Raw genomic sequence first — 20,283 nt, forward strand, 5'->3', positions numbered from 1 at the left:
ATAGAAATGAGTTTATGTATGTGAAGGTTTTGGCGGTTGTTACATCGTCTACCTTCCTTGTTGCCACCAGCCAGCACAACAGAACAGGCCTGTGTGCTGTGGCAAGACATAGAGTGAGGTCATGTCTGCCACCTCTGACACATTTGGGGAAATATCGCAGTTTGAGCAGTGTGCAATATCCAGACATTTCTGGTGGGGAAAAACATTCTGCTCATGCCCCATCCACCTTATTCATCTCACATGACACTTTGTGACTTTTGGTTGTTCTCGAAACTGAAGCGTACGATGAATTGGAGTTGTTGTGAAACTATTGAAGACATCCAGTCCAAGATGACAAGCCTTCTGAAGGAGATCACAAAGGAAGACTTCCAGCAATGTTGCAGGTAGTGACAAGAATGGAGGAACAAGTGTGTACATGTGTAGGAGGGGAGTACTTTGAAGGAGATGTCCAATGCATGCACGTAATGTTCAATAAAATAATGTTATTCTAACATTCACCAATCTTTCTGATCACTCCTCGTATATGTATACAGTTATACCCTGATGTACCATACCCCTAGATGTGATACCCAGGCTTAGCGATGGGGGTAGAAATACCACCATACCCCACTTAACGATGGCTAAACCCCAGTTTAACGATGAGTTTATATTATTTTTTACCGATGATATTTTAGACAAATTTTGTGTTTAGGATGATTTATAAACTGTTTTTAGACTTAAATTAATGTGTTTTAGTCATAGGTGGGGTGAACATCGTCATTTTGGGGTACAGCTTGCTAAGTTTGATTTTTCCAGACTTACATTTGGTGATTTTCATATTTTCATATTTTTGAGTTTAGGCGAGTTATAAATTGTTTTTAGGCTTAGTTTAGCTTGTTTTAAAGCTGTTTGGGGGTTCGTGTGAGATAAAAACTTGATTTTGGACGCATTCAGGTGGGTTTAGGACTTAGTTGGGGGGGAACCCAAGGCTCAAAAACATGTCTCTATACTTTACATGTTAAATCTACCCCGATATACGATACCCCGCCTAATGATGGGTTTTTACTTAACCAATTGCATCGTTAAACGGGGGTATACCTGTACTGTATAAGTAAGCATATTTCACATCAAACCTGCGAGAGCCATGCAGGTGGTGGTCAGAAAGGATATAGGGGGCTGAGTGTCTGCCATGGTGAGGCACAGTTGAAAGTCAGTCACAGAAATGGCATACAGTGGGCAAGTATAGATATAGCTGTGTTTTGTGTTTTCAAGCATTGATCACATCATGATTCACAGCTGGAGCTGAGTACACCTGACTGAAGTGACATCATACTCACCTTCAGCTGACAGTGACATCACACAACTCATTATAACTGTTCCTGGCAACATTTATGATGGGAGATTCACAGTTTCACCTGCCACTTAAATAAAATAAATAAATTACTGTAAAGCAACGTTGGGTCTGGTTAGTACTTGGATGGGTGACCGCCTTGGAACACCAGATGCTGTTGGCATAACGTTCTCCCTACGTTTCAAGTGGGGTTGGTGGATGATTAGTGCCCCTCCCTGTAAAACAATTAACTCTAAGCCCTTGGCCACCCCGTTTGGGATACATGGCATCTGGCAATGAATGAAAAAAAAATAAAATAAAAAATGACACATTACACGGGGGCCAGTTGTAATTATCATTCTGTTTGCAAAATTTTGATATTACCTTTCTGTGTCTCCCAAATATATATGTGTTGGTAAATCTGAGCATCTCTGTTCACAGATGATGATAGCTGCACCATAGTAACAGAGTATGAGTCCCTGGAACCAGCAGTTATTATGGAAGAGAATGAGCTGAGTTCATACACCAGCCCACCTAGCACCATCACTCCCACCACAGACATCTCCCAGAGCTTCATCCCCACCATCTCTGCCTGTGTGGCCCGTGAACCCCCTCCTCCGCCTATCTTGGGCCATTCAGCTGACTTCAACTACCATCCTTACCATCACCACCACCAGCACCACTATCCTCGTTACCATCATCATCCCCATCATCACCACCACCACCATCACCAGTCATCACCTTATGCTCCCCTGTTACCACTCCACGAAGCCAGGGAAACAACCACAGATAGCAGAGGAGCAATGGAGATGAGGGGGTATGAGTCCTCCCATCTCCTACCACCAGAAATAGTGACCACCATTGCCATGGAGGAGTCATCTTCATGATGGTGTAGCACATGCCAACAACACTTTTTGCTCAGGGCACTGTTATATGTAAGTTGTTTCATTGTTATCCTTTAGTATTAATCAAGTTGTAATGATAAGTTGTAATCTGCCATAGACATTATTGTTATGCATCCCCATTTTATCAGTTGACTTTGTACCGTATTTCCTTTCCTCTTGGCTGTTTATTCAGATACACAGGTGATTTCACCTGCATGTCTTCAGCTACAGCACACAGGTGCATGCAGAATTATAAATATTCTGACAAAATCATAGAGGTTCCTAGCTGAAGAGGCGATATGCTGACTTCACTCTACATTAATTAATCTTTTATATATTTGCATTTCACATGTAGCATCAAGTTACATGTGATGGCAAGGGTGATATTATGATGGCAGCCTCAGATAGCTGTAGTCTACTTCCTTTCAAAATAATACTCACTTACCGTTATGTCATATCTGTTACCAAGAATTGTTGACAAAAGTTTCAGAAACTTAAGGTTACAGTTTGTAAGAATTAAATTGAATAGAAGCTATTTTTTACTTGAATAGTATTAACTGTTAGATCTTTAATGATTGTCATTTGCCGAAGGTAAGCATGGGATAGATTATATCACTACAATATATATACAGGATCAGCATTTCACTATACAGTACTGTTTTTTAAATTACTATTGTTAATTATTGTACAGATAAGTAGTAATGTGGTCTTGATCACATTTTTCAATTTCTGATAACCCAGATTACAGTACAGTATTATGACATAAAAAGTTACTGAATTAGTCTCATAGACATTTAGATATGATATGCAAGCATTTCAGATTCGCTTAGCACGTTTTATATACATCTTTAGAAAAATACTTTCACTTCAGTACAATAATCAGTATGAGCTCATTAATAGTTCTTATAATTAAGAGCCTTCACATAAGGAGTGTGACCATCAATCATTATACTTCACTTAACCACAGCAGAAATATAGGATATTCTATTTAATTTCATTTTGTGCAATCAGCCATGCTTATACTATATATATATATATATATATATATATATATATATATATATATATATATATATATATAATGTAACTTGTTTATTTTTCATTGAATGGAACCAGGCAGTGGTGGATCCAGATGGGGGGGGGGGGGGCGAAGGTTTAGAGCTGGGATTCCCAGTGTTTTGAATTATTCCCTTTCATAACTAAAATTTACTCATAAGGAAGAGCATGATACACAATAATATTCATTATTCTCCTTTTCTTATTGATCCTGTAAAAAACATAACTTATGTCATTTTCCTCTTGTTTCTGAGATGTGCACTTTGTAGGAGGAACTGAAGACGTAGGAAAACTCTGTGCTCTCGTGTTCATGTACTTCCTGCATAAACAAACCATGGTTATAAGAGAAAATTTATTGGAAGTTCATTAGTGACTCCAACTCTGGGACTTCGTCTGTACTAATGAGCATACAGAATTATTGAGAGTGAAAAGCAGTTTGTATTTATCAGTTCTTACTGTGCATTTTGAGCTTGTTGATAAAAAAATTGTAATTTATGATTGTCTAGCTGTCATTGCTGAGAGATAGAGATAGAGAGAGAGAGAGAGAGAGAGAGAGTCCCTCCATATACTAAATCAGTTGGATCTGCCCATCAGCCACTCATTATACTGGTTTTACCCTAACTTGACTTAATATTGTCATTTGTTCCTCTTGAAAATGGAGCTACATGAAGTAAACTGCATAAAGGACAACACCTAGGTCAAGTTAAAGTAAAAAGGGTATAATAAAGATGTAGTATGGTTGACTGTTGAATGTCTTGGTCTTCTTTGTTGAGAAATAAAAGTTGCATTGTTAAAACTGATTGTGAAAAGGTGTGGACAAGGCCCAAATTTTTATGGATAATTTCTGAAGCAAATAGTGGTAATGACAGAACATTTCTGATGTTTCTGTAGCACTGCTTATTACACATTTTAATGTGTGATGAATGTTGGTCACCTTGAATAATTACAGTTGTTCCATAAATGACCATAACAAATTTTAGGATCACTTACACCTTCAAACAGTTCATTTTAATAGTAATGGTATAGCCATGAGTGCTGCCGCTGACTGTGAGGGATTTGGGTTCATATATGACATTAATATTCCTGAATTAATACTGTATTTAGTTATGTTGTGCAATACTGTGTCCTAGCCAGTTTATTGATTCACACTTTCTGCAAACAGTCACTCCTAATTTGCTAAGGTAACTTTCTTTCCACCGAAAATAAGATGATATTTGTCATGCAGGTTGTTCTTGTTTATTCATAAATATCACATCTACTTTCCACGAGTCTTATATGATGGCTGAGAGGATGCTGCTCTACAGACAATTTGGCTGGCATGGAAAATAGTAAAACAGTTTTTCTTATTCTGTTCCGAGTAAATTTAAGAGTTGTATTGTAAACAGTGGCGTCCATTATTAATAACTAAATAAGTACTGTACTTGATTAAGTACTTGCTTAACCCTTAAATGGCGGGCTACTTTCCAGTTTTACATGTGTGGGGCGAGTTATTTTGAAAAAAAAAAAGTGTTATGAAATCAGGCAAAACATGCATAAATGGATCAGAATAACTGAAAAAAAACAAGGAGTTTGTTGTTACTCACTTCAGATTGCGCACGGGCTGGGTGGTGGTGAGAGGTGAATGAGAGGGGTGGTGGCACATCAATATCACTTGTAGTGGCATGCGACTGAGAGCAGGCAGGCAGAGAGTCATGTTTTCTGCTCTTATTTGTAACAGCAGACTAAAATATATTCTGTTTACATTATGTACTTTGTTCTGTGTCTTCATTGTGCATTTTGAACATTAGACTCTACACATATGTAAAATTTTCTTATCTTACATCCCTACAGTTATAATTATACTGTATGTATGTAAATGTTATGTACAGCTGTTCATATTACCACAGCTGTTCACACTAATATGTTTCAGTGTGTGATATTCTGTGAAGCAATCGATACAGAGACCCACACCACACTCCTGGCATATACTAGGCCCGCAGAATAGGAATGCATTCTGGAATGTCAACTGCCTTTTCCTTGACGGATGTTCCAGAATGTCGACCACCTTTTCCTTGGCAGATGTTCTGGAATGTCAGCTGCCGTTTAGGGGTTAATTAAACATTAACCCCATCTCTGAGGGGTCTCTTAAGTTGATATAAAGTGCCTAGCATCAGTAAGGGTACAGAAAATGAAAAATATGTCATCATGTTGAATGGGTTAATTGAGATTATTCTAACGCTTTCAGTATGAGGGGTCAGCCCAACTTGATTCTCAAGGACAAAATGAAAAGGACATAGTCAAACTAAATGAGTTAATTCTTGCCATAACTTGATACTGTTGGTAACTGTCTATCCCTGCTGTAGATACAGTGACTTTTGTTGAAAGATTGCCTCTCTTAGTTTCTAGCATCCTCCAGCACTAATGGCATTTAACAACCCGAAGCTGAGTACCACCAGGCATTACTTTACTGAGCTGGGGGGGGGGGGGACAAATACAAATGCTTCAAAAGAATCAGGCCAACATATATATGACCATAAAATATTTCTTCCACAGTATTCAGCACTGTTACTAAAGATAATATTTTAGTGTTGAAGAACATTACAGTATTAGCATTAATCTACATATTAAGAAGAGAAAGACATATGAATGTCTTTTAGTGAAAAGAATTGACTTTCCCTTGTAAGGTTCACTAAATTACTTGCCTACTTTGTCTTGTAAGGATTTCATTTACTTGGTGTGATGGCAATGTTACTAGGCTACAAGAAGTTTATTTTTTAAATAACTGTAGCAGCTACAGCTCTAATAAATTTAAGTGGGGCATATTATCAGATACTGTAATTGACAACGAAGCAGTGCACATATGCCAGTGCAATTGTAATAGAGGTGAGTATAAACCCACTTGCCTCCTGGCTATATGGGCTTTTATACACTCCATTATACATATTCTTTTTTCAAGTTGTTCATTCCTGTCTGAATTTTTATTTGAAAAATCACATAGCAAAGTATAAATAATTGTGCCATATACATGTCTTGTTAAAGTTTAACTATTTAAGCTGAACTGTCTTCTAGATTGAATGAACTTGGTGGTACCAAAACAACTGGAGCAACCTGGTTATAGATATGTCCCAGTTTCCTACCTACCCCCTGAAAGGGAAAGGCAGCTTCAGCCAGCAATCCACAGGGTTTATGTCCAGAAGAACCTGGAATGTTAACAATCACAGCAACATTACATATTTGTGTAAGGTCACAGATTGTACTGTATATACAAATCAAAGCATATGATTTTATCAGTATTAAAATACATATAAAATGCTGCTTCATGCACAGTGGCTTTATACTGTGTACAATCAGACAAGGTCATGTAAATCTGGGTGTTTCAAGGTGGCCAGGAGAGTAAATACCAGCAGGGTGTGTAAGCTAGAAAGTTGTGTGTGAATTAATTTTCCCAGTGGATGCCTTTGGGGTATAATACTGTATATGGTGAATATACAAGGTGGCCCATAAATTGTGCCCTCCGGTCTTGTGTATTGCAGGTACAGATCAGTCTGCTGGTGTAAGTGTTGCCTGTATTTAACCCTCATGTTACCATTCGACGCAGGCTTTGTCCTACTGCTAGCGAGTACTCGGGAGGTGGACCTGGGCACCCAAGGCCACACACTGAGAGACCTCTCCCTTGTCACCATGCGATTCCCATGCACTTGATAGTTTATAAACAATTTATCCTCACACCCTCATTTATGCTTCTTCTTCTTCTTTTTTTTTTTTTTTTTTTTTTCCCACTGTAATCCTTTTCAGTTTTTTCTCATAGAAATATAATTTCTGTGGTAAATATTACTGAGAAAAAAATTTATTTGGCTACATTTTGATGTATAAAGAATTATTGTGGGTCAATCAGGGCCGATATTACGGAATGCGAAAGGATATTATCTTACGCCTGAGCAAGGCTTGTAGCACACCGACTGGGGCAGTGGGGCGATGCTGGGTGCGAAGTGGGTTGAGCACGGCGAAGGGATACATGGGAATGCAAGTACAGTGGGCTTACACAGTGCGCGAGTGGATAAGCAGTCCACAACCTCACACACTGTGATTTCGTGTACTGTGAATAAATAATCTTATGGGAAAAATAACATATGGGTGGGACCCCCTCAAGCCTTGCTATTTTTTTAACTTTCGAGATATATAGTAATAAAGGAAAAATTTTTAAGATGTACTACAGATACAACTAAAATAAAAATATGGTCAGTCCCTTTAAAAACAGCAGACGACAGGCCTGATGGACTTAAATAGCAGGAGGTCAGAGGCGTGGCATCTTTCCTATCACAACCTTCTTTCTGATAGTCAGTATGGGTTCCGTCAGGGATGCTCCACTGGCAATCTTCTCACCTACCTTTCAGACTCCTGCTTATCCTCCTTTCGGGACTTTGGCAAAAGCTTTGCCATTGCACTTGACATCTCAAAGGCTTTCGATCGAGTCTGGCATAAATCTTTAATTTCCAATCTGCCCTCTTACGGTTTCTATCCTTCTATCTGTGTCTTCATCTCTAGGTTCCTTTCTGGTCATTCTATAGCTGCTGTTGTAGACGGCCATCGGTCTTCTTCTAGATCTGTTAACAGTGGTGTTCCTCAGCGCTCTGTCCTAACACCAACTCTTCCTTTTATTCATCAATGACCTTCTAAGCTGCACATCTAACCCTATCCACTCATATGCTGATGACTCCACTCTTCACCTTTCCATTCGGTTCCCGCAGCGTCCATCTCATCAGTTCTTCAGCAAACAAGGGATGAGGCTATGGCACACCTAATGTTTGATTTGGCTCGTATATCTGACTGGGGTAAAAATAATCTTGTTTTTAATGCATCAGAGACTCAGTTTTTACACCTATCATCATCATCTGGACCTCCTTTCCCACCCAAGGGCAGGGTGAGGAGTAGCAGTGTCCAGACAGCCCAAAATTGCCCAATCCAGTGGGCCATGCTTCCATTCACTGATCATTCAAGCCCCTGGAATCCTGGCTCTATCGGATACGCCAAAAACATTCACCAAGTTCTGTAGCTTCACATATTGTATCCGACAGAGTCAATCCAGACGCTGCCACGTTAAAAAGGGGTGCCAATAATCCCTGATCATGGCTATCTCCTCACAAAATTCATCCAGCCAGCTCGATCTCCTGTCAGTTCCCTAGCCTCACCGACTTCCAAACCTTTCTTCCTCACACATTCATTCACCATATCTCTCCACCTTCTCCTTGGCCTACCTCGCCTCCTCCCTCCTTCGAATTCGCTCAGATATACCTTCTTCACCACTCTATTGTTATCCATTCTCTCCACATGACCATACCATCTAGGTAGACTCTCTTCATTTCTGGTGTCTACCGACTTCCTCACTCCGCATCTTTCACGAATCAAACTATTTCGCATCCTATCCATCCTCTGCACTCCACACATACATTCCTCAGCAGTCCCATCTCCACTGCTCTTACTCTTGACTTTTCATTTTCATGCCACATCATAGTCTCACATCCATATGTTAAAGTTGGCACTAACATTACTTCATGTAAGCCTTGTGCAGCTGCAACACTCAGGCCTATCAACCCGACAAAATCTTCCACAGGTATACCCACTAATATTTAATAATATTCAGCTTAATCCTGCATCATCCTTGAACATGCTGGGGTTTCATTTACTCGGGACTTATCTTGGAAAGATCATATTACATCTCTTGTAAAATTTGCTTCCAAGAGATTAGGTGTGCTAAGCTAACTCTGTTCCTTCTCTACCCCTACACAATTGTTGACTCTATACAGGGGCTCCTGTGTGGAGTACAACTCTCGTGTGAGGAGGCTCCCCACATACAGCTCTTCTCAATAGGGTGGAGTCAAAGGCTTTTCATCTCATTAACACTCCTCTTACTGACTCCCTTCAACCTCTGTCTCTTCGCCGCACTGTTGCATCTTTATCTCTTTTCTATCGCTACTTCAATGGTCACTGCTCCTCTGAACTCTCTGCATGCATTCCTCTACTTCTACGACAGGCGTGTAGCACCCTTCTAGCAGCAAACTCGCATCCCTTTTCTGTCCAACTCTCTGATGCAAGAGTTAACTGTTACTCCCAGTCCTTCATTTATGCAACAGGTCAACTCTGGAATTGTCTCCCTCTGTCTGTATTTCCTGCTTCCTGTGATCTCCAGTCTTTCAAATGCAGTGTGTCCAGGCATCTCAAAATGATCGGATCTTGAATTTGGCTCTTTCTTGTATTTCGTTTTCCTCTTGGAAGGAACAATTTTGCAGTCTCGCGGCCTTTGGTTCCTTCTTCCTCACACACACACACAAGAAAATTACAGTGCTGCTGCCGCCTCAGCAACTCCACGCGCGTTTAACAGTTGCTAGTGTTGTACTCTTCCAGGCTTTGATGAAGAAATTTATGGCCTGTCGAATGTTATATTTCTTCCAGAATGCAGCAACAGTCATTATGATGGGGGTTGCAGGTATGCCAGGAGAAGCAGGTGAGTCAGGTGAGGCTGTGGAGGTGGAAGGGGAGGCAGCTGGTGAGTCAGGTGGGGCAATGGAGGGGGAGGGGATGGCAGCGGGCGAGTCATGGTAGATGGTGAGGGGAGGATCCTCCATCTCCTCCTCGCTACTGCTCACATTTTTGGCAATTTCCTTCATCTCTTCTTGTTTGTCTGTTTCGTTCCTCATCTTGTTATGGACGTATTTGCAGTATAACAACTTGGCATTTGTGAAATAACCATTATTCCGGTGAATCCAAACGGTATTACAGAAGCTGGGTATCTATCCTAACCTACCATTATTGCTGAAAAACAGTACTGTCGAAGTCATTATTGACAAGCTCTTACTGTAGACTCTTCTTGAGTACCTTCCCCACAAGCCTCTAAGTCACTATGGGTGTGTTGTGTGGGAAGGGGGGTCACGTAGTCTGGGAAAATAGCGGTTTTGGGCCACTCCTTGCCTCTGCCTCATGTATTGTGGGCTTTTAAAGTTGATTTGATTTTTGGTCACTCGTGTACTATGTGATTTGAGCAGTGATCATGCGTACTGTGCGAGCCCACTGTAGTGCTTTGTTCTCGCCCAGAAATCGTTCCATAACCCAAGAAAATGGGATAATTTCATTTGATGCAACCTGCACCAAAGGGTAACGAGTGATTGAAATGTGCACAGACGCAGCCTGCGTCAAATGGTAGCGAGTGCATGAAATTTGCACCACACCCATAAACACCAAAGGGTTAAGTTGCTTTATGAAATTTCTAATCTGCCATGCAGTCAGTGGACGTAAAGAAACAGACACTGTAAAGAATTAGAAGAGTTATGGGAAGCAGAAAATGATGCAGGGTAGATACTATAATGCTGACTGGGCTGGCTCCTTAACACAGGAAAATTAAGATTTATAATTATGTGGACCACCCTGAATATAACTTTTTTACCATATATGTGACATGCCAAACAGATAATTATAATATCCCTAATTGTCCTAATCTAGATTTACTAGTCAGCTTATATAGTTTAACATGTGTTTATGTATGTACAGTATTTATGACTTCAGTTCAAGTTTAGAGAGTGCCTTATTGCTAATAACCCATACAGCTTTGAAAACAATCAAAGAATAGGTTTCTTACACACACACACACACACACACACACACATTCTCTCTCTCTCTCTCTCTCTCTCCTTCTCCCCCCCACCCCACCCTTATGGCCTCATTATAGATGGTTTTAGTGTGAGATGATTACCGTACTTCACATGATTTGGTTATCCAATCACTACATACTGCTGAAATATAAAGAATTATAAAATGTACTTCACTGTCATGCTCTGGTGGCAGTGCTGGATGAAGCTAGTTTGAAGTAAATGTTGTCAAATTTCATTTTCTTTTTTGTTTCAAAGAGATGGCTTTTGAAAGCTGAAATACCTTTTTATGATTTTATTTCTGATGATGGAAGCATATGGTATTATTATTGGATCTTTTAATTATACTATGCTGTAATATCTTTATTGAGAATATTCAGATAATTTGCTCTAAATGTTTTGATCATATACTCAAAATTTTGTTTTGTACTTAAGTACTCTAGTTTTCATTATGTGTTTTCTGGCATAGTTTAATTTTATGTGGGCACAGAGTTTGTACACAGCACATTTGTAAATATTGTAGCTGAATTTTATTTTTTTATTTTTTTGTGTGTAACTTGCTTAGCCCCAGGCTACTATGCTCCTCATGGGGCAACATAGGCTTGGATGATGATGATGATGAATATTATTATGTATAAATGTTTTTCATAATGCTCAAAGTCAGTGTTAGTGCTATTATATAAATGAACTGGCAGTTGTATCAAATTAGAATAGTTAAGTTTTTTTTTTTTTTTTTTTTTTTAATCTGCCCTTTCCTCTCCTTCCTCTTTTCCTTCCTTCCTCTTCTGTCTTTCGTTACTTCATTCTTTCCTCGTCCTTCTGCCTACGGGTGACTTTACACTCCCTCTTTTGTCTTTATTTCCTTCATTCTTTCCTGTTCCTTCTGCCTATGGGTGACTGTACATTGAGTGGCAAACCGAATGGTTTCCTGTACACCAGGAAACCATTTACTATGCTGGGTGGTAACCATATAACCAAATTATGGCACCTGGTGGTTTAGTGGGTAATTGCGGCCACCCCAATCGGATTGAACCAATGAAGGTTGATATCCAAGGGATGGTTGGGGTTTATTACTTACGGAATGCCACTCAGGGATGAGTGAGGCTAGTCACTGTCATCTTAAATGTCAGAACCAACTTGCCTAGCCCCGGTCTCCTTCACTCCTCATGGGGCAAAAGTAGGATTGGATGATGGATGGGCGGATGAATAATGTTGGGTGTATGAGCTGGAGAAGGATGCCTTCACATGGTGGCACTGATATAACTGAGTAGCTGTATTGCATGGTCATACAAACATCCCTCATCTTTCTCTTAGTCCCCCGAGAGGAGAATGGTAAACTGCAGAAGGATAGCTTCAGTTGGCAGTCCACCTGGATCATTTTCAGATGAACTGTGGTCACAACAGCAACTAGAGGGGCACTCAGTGCAGTGCATCTCTCTGACAAGGACAGCATAATTTCCAAACCACTCTTCATAATGAGTTAGGTTTTCTCATCACTAATTAGGGTTTCGCAAAAAGTGTTTTCTGGATCCAGAATCTGTAATATGATCTAGATCAGTTCCAAAAGTTAATCTGTTGTTCCCTGGGACGTGGGCTATTTACCTACCAAATTTGGCCCAAATCTCTCTCTCAGTTTTTGAGACAATACTATAATCTTGCCAACAGACAAACAAACACAGGTGAAAACATACACGCCATGTCTGAGAGACTTGATTAGGATTTTGCAAAGTGTTTTCTGGATCCAGAATCTGTAATACAATCCGGATAGGTCCCAAAAGTTAATTGGTTGTTCCCTGGGACGTGGGCTACCTACCTGCCGAATTTAGTCCAAGTCACTCGTAGTTTTTGAGTAATCCTGCCAAAAGACAAACTAACAATAAAAAAAATGAGTGAAAACATACTCTCCTTGTCGGAGAGAATAACAAGATGTTGACTGTAAATCAAGTAAGGAGTGAGAGAACTCAGGTTGTGAGAATCAAGATGCATTTTTGAAGTGGTCTGAACTGGGTATTTTTACTTTACTTTGTATTTGTAAATGTTTGCATGGGTGATAAAGCAGGCTTCTTAGTATGATACCTCCACCCCATTTCAAACTGTGAGCAATGAGTGTAGGGTAATGAAGGGCACAGACATTGATAGACATGTTCTCAAACACCCATGTGTGATATGTTTATGGACTGGATTGTTTTTCGTTTCTTAGTTTTAACAAAGCCACACACTTGGAAGTTTGTTAAGTACCTGTAGTACTGGTTATCAAACCATATTCCATTCATCCAGAGAACTACAGCTGTGTCAACCATTAAGCCTTTCAGTCTGATGTGCACTTTCAAGGTGATTATATTCAGCTCCAGAAGGATTTATAATAGTGAAAGGTTTGATTAGGGCTATATCTAACCCCACACACTGGAAAAGCCTCACTTGTATTGAATAAAATCAATTGGAAATAGCAAGAATTAAAATTAAAAGTACCTCACTGAACTGAAGGGGTTAGCAGCAGGACCAGTGTTGTGATGGAGGAAGACAGGGTTGGAAAAAAGTGTCATAAATGATTTATGACAAGACAGTGATTTAAATTAGTCATAGATGTCATAAATATATAACGTCCCAAATTTCCAAAAATATGTATCAAATTGTGTACAATAAAAAAAACTATGAAAATTTACCAGTATATAATGCTCTGTTTCATGCTGTCCCACAATACCATAGCTACATTCAAAATGTCAGATAAGGACAAATAAAGTAACATGTCATGTATTTTAGTTTGCTTCTACGTGGCCAAGAATTCAGTACACTGTGACAGACATAAATGAAACAAAACCATACAATCATACATGCACAAGTTATAATGGCTGCTCCTTAAAAGATAAATATTATTTCTGATTTGATGGAACAGAGATAAAAAATTATATATTTTTTGTACTGTCTTAATAAATTATAAATTTTACAATTCTCTATTCTTTCTGAAACTATCTATCTATCTAATTCCAGACGCTTCAATCCCGTTCGAGGTGGCCACAAACAAATCGCCTCCATGTTGCCCTGTCCCGTACCATTTCACTGCCCTGCTCTCAACTCACACTCCCCTCTCTCATATACCTCTCCACTCCATCCCTCCATCTCATCCTCGGCCTCCCCCTCCCTCTTCCCCCCTCCACCTCACTCACATACACTTTCTTCGTCAGTCTGTCACCCTCCATCCTCTCCACATGGCCAAACCACCTCAGTGTATTGGTCCTAATGCTTCCTATCACATCCACATCTACACCACAACGCTTCTTTATATCCTCATTTGTCAGCCTGTCTCTCCATGTGACTCCACAGACCCCTCTTAAATAATTCATTTCCACTGCTCTCACTCTTGACTTGTGTCCTTCCAGCAACGTCCAAGCTTCGCTTCCATACGTTAGAGTTGGTATCACAATACTGTCATGTAGTAACTTTTTCACTTCCATGCTAACTTCCCTGCTTCTTATCACTGCTTTCAAGGAACCAGCAGTCTTTCTTCCCTGCTGTACCCTTTCAAGCACTTCACCCTCCAAACCTCCATCCTTACTCATCACACTACCCAAGTACTTAAACGCACTCACATTTTCCAATTCCTCACCATCCAACCTCGCTGTACATTCACTAACTTCACCTCTCTCAAAGACCATCACTTTACTCTTCCCTACATTCACCTTTAGATACCGTTTCCTACACACACTCCCAAACTCATCCACCAAGCCTTGCAACTCTCCTTCGTCTTCACTCAATAACACAGTATCATCTGCAAAAAACAGTACAGGGAGTTTCCAAACACTACCCTCTCTCACCAGGGCCACTCCAACATCCACTACCCTACCTTGTACCTTGTTTATTACCCCATCCATGTACAGATTGAACAACCATGGAGTCATGACACATCCCTGTTTCAACCCAACCTTCAAAGAGAAAAATTCACTCAGTTCACCATCCACACGCACTGCAGCCTTAGCACCATCATACATACTCTTCACAGCATTCAACAACTTCCCATCTACTCCATATATTCTTAATACTTTCCACAATCCTTGTCTATCCACCTTGTCTTATGCTTTCTCCAAATCCATGAAAGCCGCATACAACTTCTTTCCCTTCTTTTGAAACTTTTCCACTAAAGACCTAAGAATGAATATCTGATCTACACAACCTCTTCCCTTCCTAAAGCCTCCCTGTTCTTCTCCAACTAATTCCTCTGTTCTTTCTCTAACTCTGTCAATAAGTATCTTACCATACACTTTTCCTATTATACTAAGAAGACAGATGCCCCTATGATTACCACACACTTCTTTTTCTTCTTTTCTTTTGTACAAGGGAATAATTATACCTGACTTCCAATCCTCCGGGACTCTACCTTCCTCCCAGGCCAATCTGCACATTTTCCACATCCATTCTGCTACTATCTCTCCCCCATACTTCAGCATTTCACCACACACTCCATCAATTCCTGGGGCATTCCCCAATTTAACTTTCATCATTGCTTCCACAACTTCTGTCCTACTGATTTCTTCCTATCTTTTCACCCCTGCTCCCAGCCATTCCCCAGCCACTTATACTCGCATTACTTCCATCCTCTATGTTGAACAGTTCCTTAAAGTGTTCTCTCCATCTGCTCACTTTTTCTCCGTTCTCCACTAGTAATCTACCATTTTTGTCTTTCACTCCCCTGCTAACTTCACTTCCACCCTGCCTTACTCTCTTCACCTCTTTCCACAACATTTTCTTACAGTCCCTCCACTTTACATTCAAGTTCCTTCCAAATTCCTCATTTGCTCTCTTCTTACTCTCTCTTACTAATCTTTTCACCTCTCTCTTCCTTTCTACATATAACTCTCTCTTCCGCCTTTCAACTTCCTCCACTCCCCTATTTCTCATCCATTCATTGTATGCTTTCTTCTTTTGTGCCACAGCCTGTCTAACCTCTTCATTCCACCATGCTGTTCCTTGCACACCCCTTCGTCTTTTCATCCCACACACCACATCACATGCTGCACATACTTCTTCTGTAAATATCCTGCACACACCTTCCACGTCCCCCATCTACTCCAATTCATATTTGCCCAATCGTTCCTCCACTTCTCTCTTATACTCTGCCTTTTTCTCATCCTCTTGTAACCTTTCCACTCTCCTTAAAAGTACTCCTTCTTCCCATCCTTCCCTTCTTCTATTCCTCCATCCTAATTGGATCTTGATTCTGGCCACCACCAAGTAGTGGTCAGAAAGTCCACTCCCCCAACCTCTATAAGCTCTTGCATCCCTTACACATTTTTGCATCCTTTCATCCACACACACATGATCAATCATTGCCTTCCTTTCATTCAGTTCACCACCCACCCTTCTCATCACTCGCCATGTATACCTGTGGATCATTTTGTGCCTGAAGAGGGTATTGGCTATCACCAACCCCCTCCCAGCACAAATGTCCACTAACGCACTGCCATTCTCATCTATCTCAGCAGGCACACCCCACTCACCAACTATTCCATCCACCTTCACATTCCCTACTTTACCATTCATATCACCGATCAAAAACACTCTCTCATTCCTTCCAAACTTTTCCATGCACACTTCCACATGTGTCCAGAACTCTTCTCTGACTCTGCTTGTACAATCTGCGTTGACGCATACACACACACAATCGCCCTCATTTGTATTCCAACTTTCAATCTTACCCACACAATCCTTGACCCAACTGATCCATACTCTCTTATGCTTGTCTTCCATCTTTTACTCACAACTATACATACTCCTTTCTTTTGCCCTCTCATTCTCACCTACTCCTGCACATATACCCCATCCATACTCCCGTTCTCTCACACTCTCACCTTGCCATTTCGTTTCAGTTATTCCGCATACATCAACTTTCGCACCCTCAAGCACCTGGACAATCTCTCTCTCTTTCACTTCATCATTCTCTCCCCTTACATTCCACGTTCCGATTACCATGTCCTTTGTCTGGTCCTTGGTTGTCATCTTTAGGTCAGTCCTTGTCCGAGACTTATTGTTTGTCTTTTTATGGTAGGACAAATCTAAACTGGCGGCTAGGGTGGGGCATGAAGCTCTGTACGGTGTTGCCACATTTTCCATACGCGCGATGCCCCTCCCCCCCCTCTCTCCTGGGGGAAATGTGCGTCACCCTGGGGAATTTTGTTTCTTTTATGAGTGCCTTATAAACTTATGCTTTCATTTTTTTTTTTTTTTTTTATTATATCTAATTATATTTAAAAAATTTTATTATTGTTTTACATATGTCACCAGATGACCTCGCTGATGCGGTGCCATGATTTTTCATTCAATCGCTCTCTCCCTTCTTCCTTCCCTCCCTTCCTCCATCCCTCAACACCTCCTCTGGCCTGCCTTCCTCCCTCCCCTTTCTCTCTCTCTCTCTCATCTATGGTGTTTTAGGATACATTTTGGTTATTTTCTTTAACATTGTATTGTACATATTGTAAATTTGACTCTGTTTCCACACCACACAGGAGGTAAGGACACAAAGTAAAGTGACACGGGGAGGCTCTCGGGTTAGTCTGGGTCTGTGTGAGTGTTGCCGCTCACGAGGGTTTAATGTATTATTTTTTCTTTTACTAAGAAATTGGCATATTTTTACTTATATTCCTGCACATTATCTTATAATCATAATTGTGACATTATTACCCACCCCAGAAATACAGTAAAAGCCAATAAAAGTGACTTTTTTTTTTTTTTTTTTTTTTAAGCAACACTGTAAAATATTTATGCCACGTTTCTTATTGCCGTATAAATATTTCATGCATAATAAGTTTACTGTTCTTTCATATATTATAATACACACGTTAACATTATATTCATATGTGTTTATCATATTTGTGATGCATTTTACATATGAGGCGCTTGGAGGGAAAACTAGGTAAGCGCCACCCCGGCCAGAAACGGAGTTACATATACCACTTTATTCCCCAAATCCACTTCTGCCACTACAACAAGGGTTTAAGTAAAAAAGATGTCCCTAAGATGGTTGAAAATTACGATTTTTAAAGGGCTGTGAACAACCATACTGCTATTGATGGCCAACCACTCCATGACATTACCATTAGGTCCATTTTGGCTTAGTATTTTCTTCTCCCAAGTACTGCATCCTTGGAAACCAACATCATGTCCGGTTTTCCTACTCGAGTTAAGGCGATTTTACCATAGTATTCATGTCAAAACATGCACTTATTGTAAGCCACATGTATGTGAGGCTAAGAGTGAGAGCCGAGAGGGAAAACCAGGCGAGCGCCACACAGCAGGAGGTGGCTGCAAGACACGCCAATCGCGTGGCTCGATGCATACCACCAAGCTTTTTTTTATGACACCACCATAAAGGCACGTGTCCTTACTTACCTACTGACATATTTTCAGTCTCAGTATCTTATAGCTGACCTACAATAACACATATTATGGGTAAAAGTACTGCTACTTTGTCGTCGATTGTTGTCTAACAAGAGGAGAAAGATGTTATTGAATTTTTTCATTTAAAATACCACTAATTATCAGCATCTGAGTATCATTACGGAAAAGTAGATGAATTAGGCTACATGGAAAAAAAAACAAGAGCAGAATATCTTCATTGGTTGAAAAGTTATGTCATATTTAAAGTACACAAACTTTAACAGCATTTTTTTCTGTTTTCTTTTTCTGGTGCTCACCTGGTTTTCCCTCTAATAGCCTCATATATAACAGCCATTTCACATCACGGGTTTGGGAAACATAGCAACACTGTAGAGAGGGTCGCGCCACACCCTAGCCGCCAGTTTAGATTTGTACCACCAAAGTTAGTTGTTTTCCGGGGAGGGGCACTAACCCTCCGCCAACCCTTTTAGTCGCCTTTTACGACAAGCAGGGATACTGGGGGAGTATTCTTGAAAAAAAAAAAACCCTACCCCCAGGGGTATTATTATTATTCCTGAAGATTTTTAATAAAAAGAATAAACGTTTAGAATTAGGGTACTGTACTGTAACATGTTTCTTAATTTTTATTAAAGAACTTTTTTCCTTTTGATAACTACAATGATCAACTGTAACTGGTTTATTACATTTATGTATTATGTATATTGAATAGTTTTTAGTAAATATACATCACTATACAGGACTTCACTATTTAAATAATATTTCATTGGTTCAGATGCTTGAAAATAGTGACTAACTTTCCTGCCTTGTCATTTCAAAGAACATTTCGCACATTTGTATGGACAAGACCAAATGTTGAAAATATTCTCTCAACCCCTGCAGAAGAGGCAATAGGAGTATGCAGCTATTGTGCTGTGTTTAGGGCATCTTGATCAATTTGCCCTGCAAAACTCTGCCACCATGCAAAAGGTGATAGGTCTGTAATTACTTTCTCTGCAATGTGATATTGCTTAAATGGGTCACTTTTCCCCATGAATTTCATCACACGTTCTATTCCTGTTCAATTCAAGTCTTATCTATCCTGTTCTGGTTTTCATCACAGATTTTCATATTTTTTGCTGGATTATACAACTGATAACTTTTCATGTTCATCCTATTAGGCCTATTGTATAAGTAAAAAATATATATTAATAAATAAGAAATAAACATAAGCTAGGGAATGCATGTATTTTGGGAGAAAATGAGTAAATAAAACTTTGTGAAATGATGCATGTAATATTTTTTATATTTATGACATTTATGACATGAAAATTGTGTCAAAAATTGCTGATTTAAATCATGCCAACCGTGGAGGAAGATCATGCAAATAGCAAATGTTCAATGTGGCACAGGTTCCAAGAGCTCTTTGTTCTGTTGAAATAAGCATAAATAATGTATATCTACCATTGTTTAAGATATATAAAGCAGAACTACAGTACTATATGTATATTTCATTAGCAACATTTTCTTCTTCAAAATGACCTTAGAATTGTTACTTCAAATGTGAATCATTCTAGACACCATATTGCACAGTGCAAGACAGCACTTTCAGAATACTATGTTTCAAACAGGTATCTTGCTATATGTTGTTTTCTTGCTTAAGTGTTCACTGGAAGAAAAGATTTGAATGGCATTATGGTTGTAGCTGTGTATCACTTAACTGAGCTAGAAGTACCAGCAAATTGTTTGACATGAGAAAATTATTTTGCATAGTAGTACATGCCAACAGGGTGCTCCTGTTTCATTTTTGGCTATTAGTCTAAATATAATGCACACTAAACTGAAGCATTGGTCAAGCTTAGATAATGCTGCTGTTGTGTAAAAGTTTGGTGTAAATTCAGAAATTTTTATATTACCACAGTGGGTTCATAAGCAGTTTACTTACCCATTTTATTATTATGTAGCCATGATACTTGTATGATTCAATCAATCAATCAATCATTGATTACTGCAGAAAATTGAACTACAAAAACAAACAAAATTAATGATT

General features: G+C 39.6%; 1 protein-coding gene across 1 annotated transcript in view; it reads left to right on the forward strand.

Annotated features, from left to right (window-relative positions):
• The window catches only part of LOC145395049 (potassium voltage-gated channel subfamily KQT member 1-like), a 1,161,165-nt gene extending 1,156,253 nt beyond the window's left edge, over positions 1 to 4,912 (forward strand). The window contains exons 20-21 of the mRNA XM_080268799.1: positions 1,751 to 2,244; positions 4,838 to 4,912. Coding sequence (XP_080124925.1) covers positions 1,751 to 2,196 — 446 coding nt within the window. The 3' untranslated portion in view covers positions 2,197 to 2,244; positions 4,838 to 4,912. The remainder of the gene's footprint in view (positions 1 to 1,750; positions 2,245 to 4,837) is intronic.
• The last annotated feature ends 15,371 nt before the right edge of the window (positions 4,913 to 20,283 follow it).

Source organism: Coenobita brevimanus, chromosome 29 (assembly GCF_032717465.1).
Source record: "Coenobita brevimanus isolate Jiangsu-jjx chromosome 29, ASM3271746v2, whole genome shotgun sequence".
Lineage (NCBI taxonomy): Eukaryota > Metazoa > Arthropoda > Malacostraca > Decapoda > Coenobitidae > Coenobita > Coenobita brevimanus.